This window comes from Camelus ferus, chromosome 13 (genome assembly GCF_009834535.1).
Source record: "Camelus ferus isolate YT-003-E chromosome 13, BCGSAC_Cfer_1.0, whole genome shotgun sequence".
Classification (NCBI taxonomy): Eukaryota; Metazoa; Chordata; class Mammalia; order Artiodactyla; family Camelidae; genus Camelus; species Camelus ferus.
Window position 1 is genome coordinate 39,383,401 of NC_045708.1, and position 22,503 is coordinate 39,405,903.

General features: G+C 52.0%; 2 protein-coding genes across 8 annotated transcripts in view; one reads left to right on the plus strand and one right to left on the minus strand.

Moving 5' to 3' along the window:
* Window positions 1–21,665, plus strand: part of ACOT11 (acyl-CoA thioesterase 11) — a 59,726-nt gene extending 38,061 nt beyond the window's left edge. For 2 of the 7 annotated variants that reach the window (XM_032494346.1, XM_032494347.1), the window contains exons 13-19: window positions 87–170; window positions 1,246–1,379; window positions 3,382–3,513; window positions 4,171–4,297; window positions 5,180–5,276; window positions 19,612–19,692; window positions 21,419–21,658. In XM_032494346.1, the coding sequence (XP_032350237.1) occupies window positions 87–170; window positions 1,246–1,379; window positions 3,382–3,513; window positions 4,171–4,297; window positions 5,180–5,276; window positions 19,612–19,692; window positions 21,419–21,477 (714 nt within the window). In that variant the 3' untranslated portion in view covers window positions 21,478–21,658. Of the gene's footprint in view, window positions 1–86; window positions 171–1,245; window positions 1,380–3,381; window positions 3,514–4,170; window positions 4,298–5,179; window positions 9,422–19,611; window positions 19,693–21,418 lie in introns of those variants that run through there. The other 5 variants (XM_032494345.1, XM_032494349.1, XM_032494343.1 and 2 more) reach the window with 4 other exon arrangements.
* Window positions 5,401–16,112, minus strand: FAM151A (family with sequence similarity 151 member A). Its single transcript, XM_006180126.3, has 8 exons — window positions 15,981–16,112; window positions 14,721–14,867; window positions 11,273–11,425; window positions 10,015–10,174; window positions 8,355–8,579; window positions 7,479–7,618; window positions 6,586–6,729; window positions 5,401–6,164 (listed from the first exon to the last, which is right to left on the minus strand). The coding sequence occupies exons 1-8, from the start codon at window positions 16,105–16,107 to the stop codon at window positions 5,491–5,493; spliced, it is 1,770 nt and encodes a 589-aa protein (XP_006180188.1). The 5' UTR covers window positions 16,108–16,112; the 3' UTR covers window positions 5,401–5,490.
* Window positions 21,666–22,503: the final 838 nt, after the last annotated feature.

A 22,503-nucleotide genomic window follows, 5' to 3' on the forward strand; every position in this document is an offset into this window, starting at 1 on the left:
AGTTTCCTCTGCCCACCTCAGCATGGCCCGGGCGTGGAGCCCCGAGGAAGGGGAGAAGGTGAGGCTTCCCTGTGTGCTCCGTCCAGGTGTGCCTGAGCTACAACAACGTCTCTTCCCTGAAGATGCTCGTGGCCAAGGACAACTGGGTGCTGTCCTCGGAGATCAACCAGGTAGCTGACCCCACCCTCCCGGCTTTCCTTCCTCTTCTGAGCAACCAGAGGTGACTGACTGCAAGCCACAGCAACCCTCTCAAACCACTCGTGTCAAAAGGGGATTCCTTCAAAGGAACTGGATGAGATCATGAAACCGACCCAGTTATAGAAACATGCCTGCCCCACCAGGGCCTGGAGAGGGGTTCCCTGCTCCAAGTCCTCTCCTGTCCGCCCACCTTCTTGCCCCATCACACCCTGCTACTGCCTGCCCTGCTGTTCACCTGCTCCCCACTCCCCACCCTGGCTCCTTCTACTGTGAGGTGCTGCAGGGGTGAGGCCTGGGGTACACGCAGGCTGAGGGAGGACTTGAGCTCTGCCACTTTTGTCTGTGTCCTGGGACGGTCACTTCCCCTCAGTGACATTAGGGGGTCGGCTGGACACCTGGCTCTGAAGATCCATTCTCTTGTTGCATCAGTCACTCTTTTAATTTTTTTCCACATTTAAAAAATCAAGGTATAATTTACATACAGTAAAATTCCCCCTTTTAGTGTATAATTCTACCAGTTTTGAAAACACATACAATTACATAATCACTGCCAAAATCAAGATACAGAATAGTTCCATAATCCCCCCAAATTCTCTCATTCTCCATTGTGGTCAAGCCTCTTCGCACACTAATCCCCTGGAAACCATGAATCAGTTTTGTGTCCCTTCAGTTTTGTCTATTTGAGAACGTCCAATACAGGGAATTGTACAGAATGTAACCTCTGAATCTGACTTCTTTCACTTGGCACAATGCATCTGAGATTCCCTCGTGTTGTGGAGTGTTTGTGGTTTGTTCCATGTCATGCCTAAGCACCGTTTCATCAGACCACAGTGCGATTACCCATTCAGTGACCGCTTCTTCAGACCCCTTCCTGTCTGCTTGTGCTGAATCGCTCATTTTCATAGGGATGCGACCAAGGCTCAGAGAGGTTGAGTCGCTTGTTCACAGTCACACAGCAGTCAGTGGCAGCCCTGAGCTTCCAACCCTGGCCTCCAGCATAGTCGGAGGAGGAGGTGCAGGAACGAGGCTGCTGTCTGTCCCATGCAGGTCCGCCTGTACACTCTAGAGGAGGACAAGTTCCTCTCCTTCCACATGGAGATGCTGGTGCACGTGGACGCAGCCCAGGCCTTCCTGCTGCTCTCAGACCTGCGTCGGAGGCCCGAGTGGGACAAGCACTACCGGTGAGGGTGGGGCACCCCGGTGGGAGGTGGAGGGGTAGGACTCGGGGTGGGGCATGGTCCCTTCTCAGGCTTGGTGGGGAGGGCAGGTCCTCAGGTGTCGCCTCCTGCCGAGCCCTCCCCAACTGTGCTCTGTGCCTGCTGGCCTTTAGCCTGGGGTAGGGGGTACTATGGTTATGTACTAGGCGGGTGTGAGTCAAGGGTATTTTGAGCCCTCAGGGAAGGTACTGAGCCTGGAACTGGAGTTGGGGGTGTGGGTTTAAGTCCTGTTTATGGCCCAACTAGCTATGTGACCATGGGCAAGTCGTATCTGTTTGAGGTCTCAGTTTTCCTTCTGTTAAAATGGGTACTTAAGATACGAGTCATGGATTTATATTCAGGGATAGAGCAGTGATTTTCAAACCATGTTCTGTGGAGTTCTGCCTTCCCAGACGGGACTCAGGGATGGCTTGGGGTGGGAGCTGGAAGGCTGAGGAGGCGGGTGGGACTCCTTCCCAGGCTCAGGGTAACTAACGGAAGGGCCAGTTTGCTGAATTCGCCAAGTTTACCAGTTCTTATATGGATATGAATGTTATTTTTGAATGTAGTGAGTTACTGAATATAAATATGTTATTCCTATGAATACATTTGTTCCCCAAATTTACTGATTCTCCATGTGAATATTTTCTTCTCGAATTTAGCCAAGGAAGATAAATTTATTCTTAGGAAAATAGCCAAAATTTCAGTGTTTAATATGGGAATATTAAAGTTGAAACTCTTGTTTTTATCGTATCTCTCTAAAGTCACTTTCTTTTATGCCAACACCGTCCTTTGGGGGTTCTTTGATCATTTCTCCAATGGCTTATTAGGAGAAGCCTATATTCCTGGGTGTATCCAAGGAAGATCTGTGTATTTGGAAACTCAGTAAGCAGGTCATTTGGTGAATTGATATTTGACAGACTGGCCTTCCCCTACCAACCCGCGTCTATCTTCACAAAGCAGGTCTACCTGTAGCTGTTCGTACACAGGCTTTCTGCTTAAGGTTTCTTTGCAAAAAGGGCTGTGTTGCTTTAAAAAGCCCTCGTCTAGGTGACCCCAGGCCTGCTGACCATGCCATTCTAGAAGCTTGAGAGGTGATTTAGTGGTGGATGTTGCGGGGAGGGGTTTGTAAATGTGGTAGGAAGGCTTCTTGTAGGGGGTGGACTGGCGTGGGCCTTGGAGGCCTGATCAGATCTTGATGCTTGGTGGGGTTGAGGGGCGTGCCTAAGGGGAGGGAGCCTCTAGCAGCTCCCCCCACCCTGCCCACAGCTGCCCTGTTCCTGAGGCAGCTCCCAGGGTGGGCAGGACAGCAGGGAAAGGTGGCAGGTCTGGACTTGGTCATGCGTGTTTCTGTGTGGATGGCCTTGTCTGTGTACGTGTGTGTTGGTGTAAGCCTGTGTGTTTCTACTTGGGCATGTGTATGCAGTATATCCAGGCCTGAGGGGCACAGCTCTGACACCCAGCAGCCTGAGCACCTCCCAGCCCTGCTTCCTTATTAGCTCTGTGGCCATGGACGAGTTCTATCTCTGGGTCTCAGGCCCCTCATCTATAAAATGGGGGTCCTGAGACCAACCTTGGGCTGCTGCGGGGTTAAATGAGATAGTACACTTAGAACGGTGCCTGGCACACAGTGGGCACTCACTAAATATTAAGTACAGAACAACCGCTCAATCATCACACATCTGTGCAGGGTGCGTGCACCTGTGTGCGCACTGGTGGGTGTCTATGTGTCTGTGCACATAGGTATGCCCACAGGTGTGGGTGTGTCCGTGTATGTCTTAGTCTATTCCCAGGTCTGCATGTGTGGGGCTGTGCATTTGCTTGTGTGTGTGTGCCTGTCTTGGCCAGGCCTTCCTGCCCTCCTTTGATCCCTGCTGAGCAGTGTTGGGTGTGAAATGTCCCCTAAGCATCTGCTCGGGGAGGCTGAAGCCTGGGAGGGCTTGGGCCAGACAGAAGCTCCCCTGTGACTCCCATGGGCTCTGCACAGGAGTGCGGAGCTAGTGCAGCAGGTGGATGAGGATGATGCCATCTACCACGTCATCAGCCCCCCTCTCGGCAGTGATCCCAAGCCCCAGGACTTTGTGATCCTGGCCTCTCGGCGGAAGCCTTGTGACAATGGGTGCGTGCCTGCCTGCTGGGGTGGGAGGTGGGCAGGGCTCATCCTCCTCCCCTGGGGAAGGGACTTCAGCCTAGAGTCAGTGCGCTGCTTCCTGTGGGCCGTGGTCTACACTGTGGGTAGAATGGAGGACACGGGGAGGCACGGCCCTTTTGGTCACTCATCCTCTAAAGCAGGTTGTTCTCTGTCCCTGGGGTGGTGAGGCTGCCTTGCCCCAGGCCATGGACAGGCCATTTCTCACGTGGGCAGCTCTTTGGCCTCCAGTCTCTAAAAGCCCCATGTTGGCTGAAGGGTGGCAAGGCTGCCAGCTGTGCCATGATGAGGATGCAGGAGCGATGGCGTGACTCTTGCTCGAGACAGGGGAGAAAGGTGAAGCGCAAAAATCCCAAGGTGGAGCACTGCTCCCTGAGTGTCTGCAGTGGCGGGGCTTTTCCAGAAAATCCACAGTGTGGTCACACTGGCTCCTGGCAAATTCAGAGCTGCTAACCCACAGATACCTCCTCTCTCTAGTGGACCCAGAGCCAGGCTTTATGTGCCTTAGATAATGATGAGGGCATCAGTGCAGAGGAGGCTTGGGACCCTGGGTCAGTGCCAGAGGGGGCTCCGGAGCCAGGCCCTCACCCTCTTCTCTGCCCACCCCCCACCCTTCCTTCTCTCCAGGGACCCCTACGTCATCGCACTGAGGTCGGTTACGCTGCCCACACACCGCGAGACGCCAGAGTACAGGCGCAGGGAGACCCTCTGCTCGGGCTTCTGCTTCTGGCGCGAGGGGGACCAGTTGACCAAGGTGAGGCCCTGTGTCCGCTTTCCCCCTACCACCCAGATTCACCCCCAAAGCCACACAGAGCTCAGTGCTGTCTGGCTCAGCTCCAGACTCAGCCACACCCGCCATCAGGCTCTCTTCCAGCTTAGGGGAGCCTAACAGTGTCTGAAAATGAGCCTTCATTAAGATAGAATAAGATCTAATCTGTGCAGAGATAAGTCCGAGGCCACTGCAGGGTCTCTGAAAAAGCTCTGGACGCCGAGGGCAGAAGGCCTGTGTTCTGATCTAAAATTCCATCTCCTTATTTACTTCTTTCTAGGAAGGCTTTATATGGCTCTCAGGGCCCATAAAACTCAGCAGAGCAGTCAGTGTTAATTGAAAGTGTGGGGGAGGAGCTGAGAGCGTATGGGGTTGGGGATACCCAGCTCCCCTTCCTCAGCTCACAAAGGCTGTTAGGGCCCTGAGACTCCTCCCAGGTAGGGCCTTGGACAGTGTTTGCTAACTTAATACGCTTAAACAGGCGAGCTTCTCAGGGCGATCCCTGGGCTTATTCTAACTTGTGTATGGCCCCAGAGAGCACCTTCATTTAAAAGGGATTCCATGCTGGGCTCTGGAGATCCAGTACCTGTCTTCCAGAGCCTCCTACCTGACAGGGGAGGCACTTGGTGACAGTACAGTGTGTGGTGACAGAGGGAAGCCAGGATTGTCAGCACACAGAGGAGGGGTCAGGGGAGACTTGCTGGAGGAGGTCAGGCCTGCCAGTCATACAATCTTCTAAGGCCCCAGGTGCCAGCTCCTGTTTGCTGCCTTCCTAGCAGGCAAGCAAGGCTGCTTCCCTCCTGCCTCTTGTCCACTCAGCCGCCCCCTGCGCCCCCACCTCCCTGAGTGCAGCTTCCTGCCCTGCAGGTGTCCTACTACAACCAGGCCACCACGGGCCTTCTCAACTATGTGACCACCAATGTGACCGGCCTCTCCTCTGAGTTCTACACCACCTTCAAGGCTTGTGAGCAGTTCCTCCTGGACAACCGGAACGATCTGGCCCCCAGCCTCCAGACCCTCTAGGCACCCTCAGTGGCCACCTCACACCCATTCCCATTCCATCCTGCCCCGAGGACACATGTGCAGTGCACTGAGGAAGTCAGAGGCATTTATTTCTTCCCGCCTCCCCCTTGGGAAGCCTCTACCCAGGGGTCTGCCAGCCCAGCACCCCTGGGTGGTCAGTTTCTACCAACATCTGCCAGCAAATCTTCGCGGTAACCCTGGGGTAGCTTGTAGTAGACTCGGGTCTTATCCACGGCTCTGGCTGCCAGCAGCACTCCCCGCACAGATGCGTAGTTGCCCCGACCAGGGTTGTGCTCCACTGTGACAGTGGCCCGGGGGGAGGCTGCCAGCAGTCTGTCCACCACGCCAGCTGTGCTCTGGCCCAGCGGCCCAGCCTGCAGCTGGAAGGACACAGGTTGCCAGAGGCCCTGGCATAGATCCAGCATATCTGTGAGCAGCTGTTCCCTGTAGCCACTGCCCAGCACTTCCTCAGGCCAGCGTGGTGCCACTGTCACATGGGGGAAAACCTCAGCCATAGCTGTAAGAAACTCCCTGCCAGCCATGTAGCCAGGGACCACAAAACTCCCGTGGGAGATTGTGGCCCCGACCCACACAGGCCTAGACAGGTGGCCTAGGGCAGAGAGGTGGGCCAGCATGGCCAGGGTTGGCCGGAGGGCTGTGGGCTCTGCAATGTGCACATGGACGCCCCACCGTCGGGGGTGTGTGGCCAGCTGCTGCAGGCAGGACTCCAGCGTCAGGGCACGGCCATCTGGGGCACGCACGATGGGCATGGGGTTCTCAGCTGCGGGCTCCTGGAGGCCAACGTTCAGCAGGATCATGCCTTCTCTGTCTGGAAGAGGTAGTGCAGGAAGAGTGTCTAGGGTTTAGGTTATCCTGGGGTGTCAGAGGCCCTTGCTGAAGCTAAAGGGATAGCAGGGGGGTAATGGGACCTGTTGATGGGATCTGGGTTCCAGATGAAAGGGCTGCTTTATAAATGTGCCCGGGGCTCGTGAGAATTAACCAATAAGCCGTTAACTTAGTTCTGGGCCCTTGCCTATGGCTTGGCCCTGGGGCCCGTGCCCGCCTCTCCTGCAGCATGATGTGACTGCGGGCTCACAGGTGCTGGTCTGAAGGCCCCACACTCTTGCCAGCACTGTACTCCCTAAGCGCGCAGCTGTGTTGCCATGGTAACTGAGGCCTGAGGTAGCTCCCCCAGCATTGGAAGCCCTCATGGGAAAGCTAGGCGCACAAGGACTGCAGGCAGACCTTACCTGGGAGGCCCACTGTTGCTGTGCTTCCATGGCCCCGAATGTCAGGAACCAGCCACTCCACACTCAGACTGCTACCCCCAGGGAGTTGGAGAAACGGGGTCAGGCTGCCCCCAGTGTAGTAGTTTTGCTTCCGTGAGGCATTCACTGTGGGACAAATTGCCAAGATGAAGTGACCACCAGCCGTGGGGCACCTTCTATGTAGCATGGCCCTATACACATCCTCCCTAAGCCTCACAGCAAGCTTCCAGGGAGCTGTAACTCCCTGTTTTGTAGATTACAGGTGACTTGCCCAAGGTCCTATAGCCATGAGGCAGAGTTGCTTTGATTAGAACCTGATGGAACCAGATCCATCTGGCTCCAAAGCTGGTATTCTTTCCCCTCGCCTAGATGGCTCCCATGGCAGGAGTGTTGGGTCTGCTGGGTCCCCTTTGAGATGACTTAACTGCAGGCTCTCCTAAGTTTGGAGTCCAGGGAATGAGGGTTTGGACGAAGGAATAGGTAGTGTCTGGATCATTGATTAGCAGGTACGGTGGAGCGGCCATTTTCTGAACTGCCAGAGTAACTCTCAGAGGAGCTGTGTTACAAGGGGAAGCAGATGGGGTTTGGAATTTGCTGGTTCCAGTCTGAGCTCTGCTACGTACAAGCTGAATGACTGTGTAAATTACATAACTGTTCTGTGAAATGGAATCCATGCTTCATGGATCTATGAGACTTAGACAGCATATTGTATCGGGGTCGCATACAATTGATGCTTAAAACAATTCCTTCCTCCCATCCCACCCAGGATTTCCCCCTGCCAATGCTCCACCCTTCCTAGCTCTGCTCCACCAATTGCTGCCCTGTGTGGAATCCAGCCCCACCGCCCTCCCCACCCTCCCCAGACCCCTCCCTACTGGCAAGCTGCCTGAACTGTGACAGGACAGGCTCGAAGATGTCATAGTAGACTTGGTGGGGGGCGGTGTTGTCCCGGATGTAGAGGAGATCATCCACTGACACGGAGTCTGAGGTGGCCTGCCACAGCGTCAGGCTGTACCTGGGGCCCAGAGAGCCGGCTCAGTGCCTGTTGGGCTCAGCAGTCCTCAGCCCCACTTCTGTGCTCAGAGCTAGACCCTAGCTGGGCAGGGGCAGAGCACTACCTCCTTCCTGGGGGCAGAAGAAACCACAGAGGCTTAGATGGAGGGAGGGGATGGCCTGCCCTGCCTCCTCACTTGGAGTGTCTGTTTTTGGATCTTGCCTTAGGAAAAAGACAAGGACAGGAGAGATGGGCACAGGGGGTAGGGGGAGAGGTCAGGTATGAAGAGGGGAAAGGGGCAGCCTCCAGACTCCTGTGGGGAGAGGCTAAGGAAGGTGGTGCTGGGCAGCTGGGAGCAGAGTGCAGGGGTGGGGATGGGGGTTTCTCAATCCCTACAGAGCTATCCTGGGGCAGAGGCTGCAGGTGCAATCTGTGCAGCCCCAGGGGCACAGCCAGCTCCCATGGGAGAAAACTGGGAGGCAAATTGTGTCTCAGCATAAACACTTTCCAACAGGCAAGATTATCTACCAATGAACAGGCTGCCTCAGGTGATAGTGAGCTGCCCATTACCAGAGGTATATAAGCAGGAAGCAGGGAAGCAGGGACACTGTAGGGAAAGGGGGCACCAGAGGGGGTTGGACCAGATGATCATTAAGACTCTTCTAGCCATGAGCACCTGGGATCTTCCTGGAGCATCAGTGCCTGGGAATGGGTTTGGAGAGAGCAGGGGCTGTGGCAGGGGCCTGGGAGCTCTCACCTCTCAGACTGGCCCAGCAGCCAGCTGAAGTAGGGCCAGGCAGACCGCGCCATGAGAGCGTACAAAGGGAAGGTGACCTTCTGTGGCAGTGCTCCCACCAGCTCCTGCATCTTCTCCACCATGGCTCGGGTATACGTACTGTTCGGGAACATGGGCAGGTAGAGGGTGGTCCAGCCTGTAGACAGGGTTGCCTCAGGATATTTCTCCTGGGCCAAGGCCAGGAACCTGAAAAGGATAAAAGATGCTGGTCTTTTAGAGCCCCTTCCTCATCTCCTGGGTTCCCATCAATGCTAAGAAGAGGCAGGACCTATTGCATCTATGAGATAAGGGCAGAGTCCTAAGGAACAGAAGTCCCACAGTAAGGCTTGGACTTTGGTGTCCGGCAGGTCTGGATTTGGGTCCTGACTCTGTGACCTTCGGTAGCTCATCCAACCTCTTTGATTCTCAAAGATGGCATCCTTTCAAGCAGGACAGGGCTTCTTAAACATCCCTACCTGGACAGGGGGCACGCAGTCCAGAACCCTGGGTGTGGGATCTGGGTTCTATCATCTGTGGAGTCTCTGAACTTCCAGATTTTATTTTAAAATTTCATTCAAATTTTGCCCTGATGTGGATTTTAATAGGGAAATAATCACTCTTTCCCTCTCCCCAAAATATTGAGTAAAATCATTTGGAGAAGATGAACCACATTTATCTTGGGCCACTGACTACATTTTCAAACTGCTGCTTTCCAGATGCACCTCAGTTTGAGAATCATGTTAAATATTGGATGGATGGATGGTTGGCTGGCTGGCTGGAAAGATGGATGGATGGATGGATGGATGTAGAGATAGATGGTAAAGAGCATGAGGGTTAGAATCATAAAAGCCTGGCTCTGAATCTCTGCTCTGCGTATTACTAGACTTAGGCAGATCATTTAATTTTAGTGAGATAGTTCCTGTATTAACAAAATGAAAATAATAGTACCTACCTCATTGTCATTGTAAGAGTTAAATGGTATTCTACAACTAAGGTACTTAAAACAGTGCCTGTGATACATAATAAACAGTCAACAAATTGAGCCTCAATTATTGTCAGTTTTCTCATCTGCAAAATGAGGAGGAAAAAATGCTCCTAACCTGGCATTGCTATGTGAAAATCAAACTCAGATATAGTCTCTCCTTATATGTGGTCCTTTTTTGTGAATTGGAGAGCACCATGTAGCTGGTGTACGTGATGGCTGTTGGTGGCAGTGCTGGGATTTCAGGGGCCTGGGGAAGGAGTCAGGGCTTTAGACTTTTCTAGCAGGCCAAGTCCTGCCCTGGTCACTGGACTAGACCTTGCTTGCCCTCCAGGAGTAAACGGTATAGTAGGGGTGACAAACCTGTAACCTGACAATGATAACGCAATGAAATCAGGACTGTGTTAAGAGGAAGTGTGGGTGAAGGTCCTCAGCAGCCTTGGGTGTCAGGGAAGTTTCTGGGATAGGTAATGACTGGGCAAAGTTTCATCAGGAAATGGGGGAAAGGCATTTAAGGCAGCGGAAACAGCATGTGCAAAGGCTCAGATGTTGCATAGTGTGGCTGGAGGCAAATTCAGCAAAGGTCCCCTGAGGACCTACTGTGCCAGATGTTGAAGGAAGAGGACTGGACACAGCTTGGGCAGAGAGGTGAACACTTACCGTGTGGCATTGATCTCTATTGGGATGGGGACGTTGGGGCCCCTCTGGATGTCGGCATTGATCCACACAGGTCTCCGGACTCTCCCCTCCGATGTCAGTCGCCGCAGGAGGTCCAGGGAGGGGCCCACAGCCTTGATGCTCTTGAAGTCCAGTTTGATGCCTGTGGGGAGAGGTCCAGGGGCTTGAGGAACTGGTCCCTCATGCTCCAGGAGGAAGGAACCAGAAGACATGACTTACTGGGGCAGAGAAAGCAGGTATGGGGGTGGTGGTACGGGAAAGATAGGGACCAGATTCTGGCCTGGCGTTAAGAAGGGCTTTCAAACAAGCAGAGCTAACCTGAAGAGGAAGGTCTTGGTTCTGCAGGAGTGAGCTCCCATCCCTCATCCCCAAAGGGAGGAAGCAGAGGACGGCTAAGGGCCTGGGACCTGGGGCTGGTGCAGGGGTTGTCAAGCATCCAATGAAAAGGCACTGTGATTCTTGAGCTGGCAGGCTCAGGGCCACTCGAGCCTGTGGGGAGGTCATTGGGTCTTTGGGAGGGGGCATGTGAGTGGAGGAGGGTTGTCTATGTAGAGGAAGGACCCAGCGTGAACAATAGCCCATTCTGTTGAGGGGGGTGGGGGCTGGGAATGACGGGAAAAGCCAGAGATGAGGGTGGGAAGTTAGAGAAGGATGTTAAAAGCCAGGCCAAGGAGATCACACTTTGTCCTGAGGACAGTGGGGAGCCATGGATGGTTAAAGCTGGGGAGTGACATGACAATTGGCATTTTGGAAAGCTCACTCAGGTAGGGGTTGAGTTTGAAGGAAGGAAACCAGTAAGGAAGGAGGTCCAGGGGGAAAATGATGTGGCTGGGGCTGAATCAAGGGGTAGGATTCAGGGTTAGAACTGGCAGATGCAGCAGATGAGTGTATGTGGGGGATGAGGGAGAAGCATTAGGGGGATGTCTGGATTCTGACTGCAATTGGCAAAGAGACATGGGAGGGGAAGGTGGAATTTGGTTTTGGGCATGTGTGTCCAGTTCTGTGGATTCAGGAGGGAACACCCTGCACGAGGTTGGCCCTTTGCAGCTTATCCTGCACTTTTACATCCCTCATCTCACCAATCTTCGGAGCCCAGGCCTCTAGGGTGTGGGCTGGAAAGCCGAGGCAACAAGCAACTTCTGACGGGGACTGGAATTGCCTCCCAGTGGAGAGATCCTTGACATGTGGCTTGAGGACCAGGGGGCTGGGCAGCCAGGGAGGGGCTGAGAGAGGTCCTTACCCTTCTGAGAAGAGGTCAGCACAGTCTCCAGCCACTGCTCCAGGGTGTTGTCACTGTAAATCGCTGGGGGGTGCGCCATGATTGGAAGCCCTGTCTCGTTGGCCGTGCCAAGTCCTTCTACTGTGACATCTGCCTCTAGGACCATGGCATCGCCTGTGCAAGAGGACAAACTCAATCAGTCCCTTTTTTCTCATTTATAACACGTTTATTACAGAACATTTGGAAAATACAGAAAAGCAGAAAGAAGGGAAATAGTCACCTACATTTCCATCATAGTTCATTTTTGATGTATTTTCTTCCATTTTTATCTATGTATAGTTTTTACCAGTTGAGACCATGCTGCATTTATAATTTTTAATCCTTTTCTTTCAATATTATAATGCACGTTCACAATCCTTTCTACGTCTCATTAGAAAAAAAAGCTGCAGAATTCCTGATGGAGGGCACTCACCCTGCTTTAGTTAGCCACTCCCTTATTCCTGAGACATTTCAGGAGTTTCTAATCTTTGCTACTAATAAGTAACGATACAATTTTATTCTGATTTTCTGATTATTTCTGATCCTGACTTGCAGAATTTGAGTCAGGGCAATGCAGGGTCGTTTTTAAAGCCCATATGATCAAATTACTGTCTAGAAAAATTCTTCTGATTCATGTTCTGTTCAGAAGTACATAAGCTGGTCCATCTCCCTGCACCCTTACAGCACTGAGCATTGTTATTTTTATCTCCTAAATTCACGCAGTTAACTCGGTCAGGTGGCTGTGTCATTCCTGCCCTGAGAGTTCAGTCCAGAGAGAGCTAAGGCCTTTCCAGTGAGAAGCAGACCTGGAAGAGCTGACCAGGGTCTCTGCCCAGGGAACAGAGTGCGGGGAGGGCGGGGTGGCTCCCGCATCATCTCAGACAGCTGGCATGAGGAGGGGCCTCTTCTGGTTTATATTTGCAGTGTCCTGACCATTCTCACTTCCCTCCAAGTCCATTCTCTACACAGCCACTAGAGTGAGTGTTCCAAACATGTACCTGATCGTGTCACTTCTATTAAAAAACAAAAACAGCCCTGCCCTTTGCCCTGAGAATCAAATCCAAACGCCTGACCATGAATGACCAGGCCCTGGCAAATTTTCCAGTCTCATCTTGAATTCCTCTTTCCCTCAATCTCTAGGTTCCATCCACTCCTGCTTCTCCAGCATTAATGTGCACACAGAAATCACCCAAAAACTGTTAAAATGCACGTTCTGATCAGTAGGTCTGGGGCAGGGCCTGAGATGTCTAACAAGCTCCCCCATGATGCCCATGCCGCTGGTCCGTGGACCACACTTTGAGTATCGGGGCTCAACTATCTTGTCCTCCCATCCCTGGGCGATTCCATGTGGCTGGCTGTTGCCTTGGCAACACTCTTCCCTCTGCAGCTTTACTAGGCCACCTCCAGCTCATCTGTGGGTGTTGGCTTAAAATATCACTTCCTCAAGGAGGCCATCCCTGAACCCCACACCCAGTCGAGTTAGGTCACCTGCTTCTCCTCTGAGCACTCAGCCCCCGTGTAATTGCTCGCTCAGCATCAGTCGTCCTGAGTGTAAGTGCCAGGGAGCAGGGTCTGGGTCTGCACTGACCATCACTTGCACATCTGATGCCAAGATGGTATCAGGCCTAAAAAGGAGCTTCAGAAATGTTTGTTGGATGATGAATGACAGAATGAATGAATGATAGAGAAGTTAAGGTCAACCAGCTCGGGTCCAGAAAGGTGGAAGAGCTTGCCCAAAAGTGCAGAGGAGTTTTACAGATTTCTCTAACACCTAGATGTCTGGATATCCAGGAGGGGAAGGAAGCTGAGTGCCAGGCTGTCCCCAGCACTGAGCAGGTACTTGGCCTCGTCCCATTTCATCCTCATGTTATTCCTTCTGCCCGGAGGTTGCGGGTCCTGGTGTCTTCACTGGCAAGATGGGGATGAGCCTCCCGCCTCAGGCCCTGACTTGCAGGATATGGACATAAAAGCACCTTGTAAACCGTGAAGGGCAGTATGAAGGTAGCCTTTATTTTTATGGCTTGAACACAAAGTCCTTTCTTATCTTAACTTTTAGTTATCTGGGAATGCAGAGAGAGGGGTCCAAAGGGTTTGGGGCCCAATAAGGCCCAGAGAAGCCAGGCCCAAGCCGGGCAGCTGGGCAGGTAAGAGGGTAGCTCAAGAGAATGGGTGCTAAGGGGTCTCCTTCCCCATCTAAGGGGGCCATTTCCAGTCTGGGGAAGGTGGGGCTGCTCTGGGAGAGAGTCCCGGTGACCCTCCGATGCTGCTGCCTTGCTGGATCTACACCAGCCGTCTCCCTTGAGACACTGCGAGCTCCATGAACCCCAGGTCATGTCTCAGTCATTTCTAAACCTTCCTTCTGACCTGGGTCCAGAGCACAGGCCCAGAAAATGTTTAGTGAAGTGGACTAAAGACTGATGGACCTAACCTGCCTCCTTGTGATCGCCACCTGGTTCCACCTTCCTCCTAGAAATTTTCTCCCTTGTCATCAGCACCTGTTATGTGCCTTCCAGATGCTGAATCTGGGGGCTGACTTGTTTGGGTAGGGATTTGAAGAAGGGACAGGAAATGAGGGAAAGATCAGGTTCCTGCAGCCACAGTAGAAGCCCTGGTCCTCAGGGGCACAGTCAGGTGGGAAGGAGTGCTGCTCCCCAGAGGGAGCAGACTGGACGTTGCCAGGCATCCCAGATGCCAGGAGCTCTCTGCCTCACATCCGGCAGAAGAGCACTATGGCTGTGTGCCCACCCTGAACCCAAGACTGCCAGCTTCTAGTCCCAGTCCTAACACTTGCAAGCTGTGTGACCTTGGGTGGGTTACTGGTCACTCTCTCTTGCCTTTGGAGATGGCTAGCACTCTGTCTATGGAGTGTGTAAATCTACTTTTGCTTTAACCACCCCCATGCCTCGTGGCCTCCCTGACCCTCTGAGATGGCCCACACCAAACTTTTCTGAGCCTTCATTTTTCTTCTGTCAAATGGTACCCACAAAACTTTGCTCATGGCCCCAGGAGGCCCCACGTGGAATGGGAGCGTGTGTCCGCACAGGAATCAGCTGCCGACTGGCTCCCATAATCATTCTGAATCAGAGACTCAGGAGCTTTTTTGGTTTACTCAGGTTTTCACAGCTTGTTTTTGGTAGTGCTGGAGGTCAAACGCATCTTCTGGCTTCCTTAGGCTTTGAGGGCAAAGGCCTCCTGAGTGGGGAAGCAGTCTCCTGACAAGCCATTGGAGGGAGGGCAGGACATGAGCTTGGAACCAGACATCTCTGTACAACCTAAGCCAGTCACTTAACCTTTGAGCCTCCACTTCCTCAAGTGGAGAAAGGCAAGATACCCATCAGAATGCCTCCTTGTAGGTAGAGCTCCCTTAGCCCCTCCTCTGCTCTCCCTCCATCTCCCCTCAGCCTGTCCCAGTCCTGGCGACTGGACTTACTGCTGAGGGCAGCCTTCATATCCTCCTGGCTGTTGGCAGCGTGGTACCAGTTGACCAGCAGGCCATCCCTTTGGCTGATCTGACCCAGGCTCAGTAGGTAGTCCAGCATGTCTGCGTCGGGGCGGCAGACCGCATCCTGCTTACAGCCTGGAGTCAAGACCAAGAGGGCTATTAGCATCAGTTCTCGCCCAGCCCAGGACTCCCATCTGTACATCCCACTGACCCTCCCTGGTTCCCCAGGGGGTGTCCAGCATGGCATCTAGGAGATAGACAGTGGACCCCGGAGTCCCCCAGAGTCATCAGTGCTGCGTGAGAGAGAAATACATGGGTTCCTGGGTGTAAGGAAGCTTTGAACCAGCCTGGGGGTGTTAGGAAGTTCACTGGGAAGGGAACACGTAAGGGAGACCGAGAAGGATGATGTGTGAATTTGACCAAAAGAGAGGACTAGGTTATTCCACGCAGAGAGAACAGTATAAGCAAAAGCTTGGCCACAGGAAAAAGTGTGATTGCCTAAGGGAATGGCCCCTGGCCCAGTACTGATGTAGAGAAATGGAATAGGGCAAAATTAGAAAAAAGGGCTGTGATCAGGTTGTAAATGGCCTTGGGTGCCAGCAAAGGAGTTGAGTGTGTGCTGGAGACAGCAGGCAAGGATCTCCTTGGTGGCAGAGCGAGCATGGGCTGGTGAGAGCCAGGCTGGTGGCAGGCAGAGAGTCTGTGTGGGAGGGGGAAGATTGCTGCAGGGGTTCAGCAGGAGATGGAGGACTGAGAGGTCAGAGTGGGAGGGTAGATGATGGAAAGGAAGAAGCCTTGAGGCGCAGGGCTGAAGATACAGGAGGAGAGGAGGTGCTCCCAGGTCCCCGTGTGAATGGAGGAGCCCTTCACTGGGAGAGGGCGCAGGGACCAGCAGGTGGTGGTGGGGAAAGTTCAGCTCAGTCAGCTGAGTTTGAGATGCCCCTGTGACTCCCCAAGAAGGAATCTGGGGGCACAGAAGGAGGTTGGGCTGAAGACTGAGATTCTGTGGTCCTCAGGCAGCTGAAGCCAGGCAAAGGAGGAAGGGAAAGAAAGTTAACGGGACCTTCTGCTTGGGGTGAAGTCTTAGTGGGATTGGTGGATAGGAGAGGCAAGTCAAGCTGTGGAAGGAGGATGAGTAGGGATGGGAGAGGAGGCCATCAGAGCTATCAATGTGGACAGAGCCTTGGTGGGGACAAGGAGGGAAGGATGGGCGAAGCCAGCCAGGTGGCATGACCGGGAGGCCCCTACCTGGTTGGGTGTGCTCCTGCAGTGTGAAGCACAGGACCATCCCGATGGCGAACACTACAGCCACACTGGCCCCGCTGACAAGGGCCCACTTGGTCTGACTGTTCAAGCACCCCTTCCTGCGGGCCATGATGACCTCTCCAGGGAATGACCCACCACTCCTTTTGGTGCAGTCTCCTGAGGCTCTGCGAGCTGGGGTCGAGTGGGAGGCAGGAGCCCCCAGCAGCACCTACTTCTCCCCCAGGACAGCCAGCTCCTGCAGGCCTGGAATGTCCCAGATGAAGACAGCTCCCGAGGCCCCTCCTACCTCCCGGCCCTCCTCCTCTTCCTTGTCTCTCCCAGGATCTTAACAGGTCAAGCAGAAAATCCTGCCACCCCCAAAATAACCTTTGAGCTCATTAAGAGGCAGCAGAAGATGTTGGACGGAGCCCTCACCTGCTGCCTGTCGGCCCCTGCCTGGGGGTTGGGAGACCAGGGACCCAGAACAAGCTTGACCTTGGCTTCCTGAAGACCTGCAGGTTTTCTGGACCTAGTCTTTCCCCTGCATAAAAGGAGGCAACTGGATGGCCCTTCCCTCTTTCTGCCCCACCCCAGGGAGTCGCAAAGTTCAGGCTAAGGTGGGTGACAAGGGCAGATTAGATCTGCCTGAGGAATATGAATTTTCCTTCGATTCCTGATATATTATCTAACTGGGATTGAAACTGATAGGCCTGGCATGCTGGCCTGAGTTGCTATAGGCCACTCCTGACTCAGCAAGTCCACAGGGAAGGGACTGCGTCACCATCTGGCACAGATGGTGTCCTTGGAACCCTGGTGTGGGAAGGCAGTTAGAGACCACCTTATTTTCAGTGATCCTGGAGTTTAAATGAGTCCAAGAATCATCTGTAATGTGCACAGGGACTTTGGCTTACAGAGGTTCACAGAGGAATCCAGCAGGATCCCTGGTGATGGTCGTGTGTGTGTGTTTGTGTGTGTGTGTGTGTGTGTGTGTGTGTGTGTGTGTGTACAAGAGTGACTAGAAGGATGAATGATGCCCAGGTGGGCAGATGGTGGGAATCCGAGAGGTAGGGTGCAGGTTGGGAGGGAGTTGGGTTCAGGCCTTGTGGAGTCATGGGGGCTGTGTGTCATCCTTGAAGAGCTGCCCAGGAAGGAACTGGATACAGAGGTCTGAGGCTCTGGAGCAAAGATGAGGGTGTGAGCATTACTTCTTGCCTAAAGCAAAAGGAGAAGAGGGTAGAGGCAGACATTTGGGGACCACTGACTTTAGGGATAGTGGAGGAAGAGGAATCAATCAGGCATAGTGGGACAGAAGGAAGGGGTCCCAGGAGCCAATGGGAGGGTCACTTCAAGAAGAAAGTGTTGTGGGATACAACAAGGCAGCCAGCTGGTGACATGGTGGTAAAAGAATTTACCAGTTAAAGTATGAGAATAGAAAAGGAGTTTATTAGGGGTATGCTGTCATAGACAATAGTGGGCCACACAGGCGAGGGGTGTCTGTGTGAGCCCTGAGGGCCGGTTGTTGGGGTCTTTTATAAGGTTGGGTTACAAGGTGCCTGATCGGTTTGTGCGCAAGTCTCTGATTGGTGGTAGGTGAGGTGAGAAGTTTGGGGCCCGTGAAGGGTGGTGGGGTTTGACTCTGATAAGGTTGTCATTACCTGGGGTTATCAGTTTGTTAGGGGAGACACACCCATTAAAGAATGTCAGACATTTGAGAGCCCAGAAATGGGGGTCGTTGTGAGACAGGAGGGAAGAGGGCAGAGCACAGCCATTCAAGGAATGACAGCAGTTAACACCAAAATGGTGGAAGATTCAACTCCCGGTTGGCCTTGAGGATTAAGAGTGCAGGAGGTTTGACTTCTAGTAGACTTTGAGCTTCATTATTTGCTCATTGTAACATATTAGCATGGTGAATAGCATGCCCACAGGTGTCATGACAGTCCCAAGGCTAACCACAAAAGGTCAAAGAGTGGGTAGTGGCCAAATTCCTGGGAATCCCAGCCCCTTCCCCAGAGCAGTTGGAATGGTCCCACCTGTAGGCATGTGAAGCTACTGAGCCCATAAAAACTGGCAACACTATGCCTAGTGGTCCTTTTTCACTCGCTCCTCTTCGGAGACGGCCTGCACTCTGTCTGTGGAGTGTGTACCTACTTTTACTTTAACTTGAGCACCCAATTCCCACACCTCTTTCCTTGTCTTTCTCTTGCCTTACACTCTATGCATTATGCATCTCTCTAAGTAAATCTACCTTTATTCAACTGTGGCTTGCACTTGAATTCTTTCCTGAGTGAAGCCAAGGACTCACACTTGGCGGGGCACAATCCCAGGAGCTCAACCGAGACCTGGGACATGGCCCTCCTCACACCCCACATCCGTTTTTCCTGCATCACTAGCTCTGGGGGCCCACTCGTGCCCTATGACATGAAGTAGGAGAGGAGAACGCCGGGGTTGTCAGGGACTCCAGCATGCATTCTAAAGGTAGAGCTGCCATTCTAAAGCTGACGCTGCAAGAGTGGGCTCACAGCCCGAGGATGTGCTAGTAGCAGGGCTTGGGGTGGGAGTGGGAGGGTGGGATATGATGGAGACACAGGGGATTAGGAGCACAGAGGTGGAGCCCTAACCTCCTAGGTGGGCCCAGAGTCTTTCAGAGGAGGCCTGGAGAACTTGGAGACCCATGATGAGACAGGAGGGAAGGGAGCAGGGCACAATTGTTGAAGGAATGACACAGCAATTGAGGACAGGACAAACTGGTTAGAACCAAGATGGCAGAAGGTTTGACTTCCAGTTGACCTTGAGCCTCATGTCACACCCACAGGCACCATGACAGTTCCTAGGCTGACCATAAAAGGTCAAAAGAGATTGGAGCCCAATTCCTGGAAATCCCCACCCCTTTCTCAAAATAGTTGCAATAATCCCCCTACTTGTTAGCATATGAAAGTACCAAGCCCATAAAAGCGAGCAATCCCGCATCTCATGGTGTCTCTCTCTTGCCTTCTGAGATGGCTCACGCTCTGTCTGTGGAGTGTGTATCTCTCTAAATAAACTTGCTTTCACTTTACTATGCGTCGCTCTTGAATTCTTTACTGCATGAGGCAAGAACCTATTCTTGGGCAACAATGGGGGATTGGGGCTAAGGAAGGACATCCCAGACAAGGGTGCAGCGTGTGTGTGTGTGTGTGTGTGTGTGCGCGTGTATGTAGCGAGCAAAGGCATGTGGGAGAAGGGCTTGCTCAGGATGGTGGGGTGCAGTGGGACTGGATCCTGTCAGGTGGGAAATGGGGGTGTTCAGGAGAGGAGGTTGGGGGGTGAGCAGTGCTGGGTCACCCCAATAAAGAGCTTGGTGCCAGCCTGGAGGGGATGGGGAGCCTTCACTTATAGGAAAAGCAGGAGAGAGGCCTGCTCAGCTTGGATTTTGGATGGTGATTCTGGAAGCTGTTATTGAGAAATGGCTGGAGACGTCCCAACCATCCCTAACACCGGGGACATCCAATTTTAGTACCCCCGGCCCTGGCCCTGCCATCGAGCCACATGACCTCCCACGCCATTCTGCTCAGAACAAGCAAAGGCCCACTGGGGTTTGAGGCCCAGGCTCTGTTAACCTGGGTTACTTCAATCCCTTCTGTTACCTGAAAATTAGGTTCACCTCTTGTGGGCGTCGAGTCAAAACACACCACCAAGCCAAAGATCCGGAGAAGGAAGGATTTATTACCTGCAGCAAGTAAGGAGAACACTTTCTTTCCCAAAGCAGTGTCTTCACGAACAGCAAAATTGGGAAAGTTTTAAGCTAAGGGTACAAGCACATTCATGTAAGGGCTTTAGCAGAGGAGAATTCAGCATAGAATTGGGTCAGAGATTGACAGAGTCCAGGCTTTAGTTGATTGAAGTCATGAAGGTCACGAAAAGTCAACATAATTATTCAACCCTCCACCTGGGTGGGGGCCTTAGTTCCTGCAGAATTCAAAGATATGTGTCAGATTGTCATGTTTATCTCTTGAGGAGGAACTAGGACTCTGTTTTATGGCGGAGCTACTGTTTCTTGACAGCTTTTCCTTTGTCTCTGCATTCCCTCATGTCCCTTAAGATCATTAATTGCTGAGACCTGTTCAAGGGCAAGCATTGTGGCCAGGCTTAGATCACAAAATGGCTTAGGCCAAAAATGGCTTCTCTTACGGCAAGAAAGACATGCTTCATTCTCTTTTTCTGGAGACCCCCTACCCTATCTGCTTACACCCTCCACCTTGACATATTACTAGGAGAAGAAATCAAGGTTGTTAGGATGCACCCCCATTTCAGATGTGGAGCAGAAACCTTTACAGCCTTTAGAGCAGGTCCTGCAGGAAGTTCAGCTCACTGTGCCCTGATAGCTTCTGGGAGGCAGTGTCTATCTCCCCTTCCCACCTTTCCACCCCTCCCCACTCCCCGGAGGATCCCATCAGAGTGTGGGGAAATACAGCTTTGTGTATTTATTAATGAAAAATGATTGATTCTTCCTGATCCCAGTTCCTGAACATTCAGCTTGCACTAGCTGGGGCCCCTGAACCCTGGGGATAATCTGACATGGGCCCTGCTCCCGAGGCATTTAGAATCCAGGTGCAGGGTTAAGGCCGTGGAAGCAGAGCGGCCACCCCTGGTCAGGACTAAATGTCTGGGAAGCTCCCTGGAGGAGGCAGTGTTTGACCTGGACCTTGAAGGATTGGTAGGATCTCTTAGGGAGAAAATAACTTTTTCCCCTTATAAAAGCAGTACAAAAAAATTATTGGAAAATTTGGAAATATGGAAAAATAAATTATCATTCTTTAAAAATAAGGAGATTCACCAACCAGTTACAACTGATCGCTTTCATTTTATTGAAGACCTTTCCAATCTTTTTCAGTGCCTGTTTATTACTGGAATTTTTGCTTTGTTTTGCTTTTTTGGGAGGTGTATTTGTTTTCTGTTGCTGCTGTAACAAACTACCACAAATTTAGTGGCTTAAACAATACATTTTTGATCTTACAGTACAGCTCTGCAGGTCAGAATCTGAAATAGGTTTCACTGGGCCAAAACCAACATGTTGGTGTGGCTGAGTTCCTTTTGGAAGCTCTAGGAGAAAATCCATTTCCTGGCCTTTTCCAGCTTCTGGAGTCGGCCCACATCCCTTGGCTCCTGGCCTTATTCCTACATCTCCACAGCCAGCAAGGTTGGGCCTGGTCCTCAGCATATTGCCACTTCTCAGTCTCGCTTTCTCCTGCCTCTCTCTTCCACTTACAAGGGCCCCTATGATTGCACTGGACCCACTCATTTTAAGGTCATTTAGTTAGTAACTTTAATTCCATTTGCAATCTTAATTCCCTCTGCATAGAAAGTAACATATTCACAGGTTCCAGGGGTTAGGATGTGGCTATCTTTGAGCAGCCATTATTCTACCTACCGTGGTGATGGCTAACTTCTGTTTCCCTTTAAAGGGTTTGGGCTCCACTGCCTGCGGGAGGCATTACAGCTAAGAACTCCCTTCCAGCCCTGACACGCACCAACTGTGTGACCTACCTCAGGCATTTTTCACCTTTCTGTGCCTCAGTTTCCTCATTTATAACCTTGTAGGGTTGTTGTGAGCATTAAATGAATAAATCCATGTAAATCACTTGGGACAGTACCCAATGCAAACCAAGTGCTTGATAAAGATGACCTGTTGTTGTACATGTACATACAATTAAAAAAATAAATGAGTTTGTATCCTGCTTTTTTTCCCTCATATATAATGAGTATTTCCCTATATGATTGTAATTTTCATTTTTAATGGATGCATAAAATCTCATTCAATAGTTTATGGAACCATTACCTTCCATGTTGGATACTTGGATTGTTTATAATCTTTTACTAATAAGCAAACGCTCCAGTGAGCATTTCTGGTCACACTCCCGATTATGTTCTTAGGCCAGATCCTCAGAAGTGGGACTGCTTGGTTAAAGGATAAGCACATTTTTTAAGGCTTTCAGAATCTACTGAAAATTTCATTCTAAGAGATTTACATCATCCTAGAGCTGCATGGCTGGATGGGGTTTCCACAGGAGGAGATGCTAAGAGGCAGTACCATTCCAGGCAGCATGACCCAAGGCTCGGAGGGAGATAGCCAGGGCACCCTAGGGGCAGGGAGAAGGCCTGTTTGATTGGCCATGAGGTCTGAGTGAGCACATGGTGGGACGTAAGGCTGCAGGGTGGGAAGAGTCCTGTTTCATTCGCCAGTTTTTTAAACAAGTTGATGGGCGGGTTTTTTAAACAAGTGAATGACATGCTGAGGTCTGTGCTTCCAGCAGGATGAATCTGCTGCAGTGTACAATGAATCAGGGAAATGCTAACAGAAGCGGGGAGCCCAGCGAAGAGGCTCTTGTTAGAAGCCAAGCAAGAGGAGAGGAAACCTGAATTAGGTGGGGGCAGTAAGAATGGAAAGGGGGGATATGTGGGTATTTTCATCAAAGAGTCTTTTGGACCTGGAATCTGACACCAGGTGGAGGAGGGAGAAGTCAGAGGACTTGCTGGAAGTTTTTAGCCT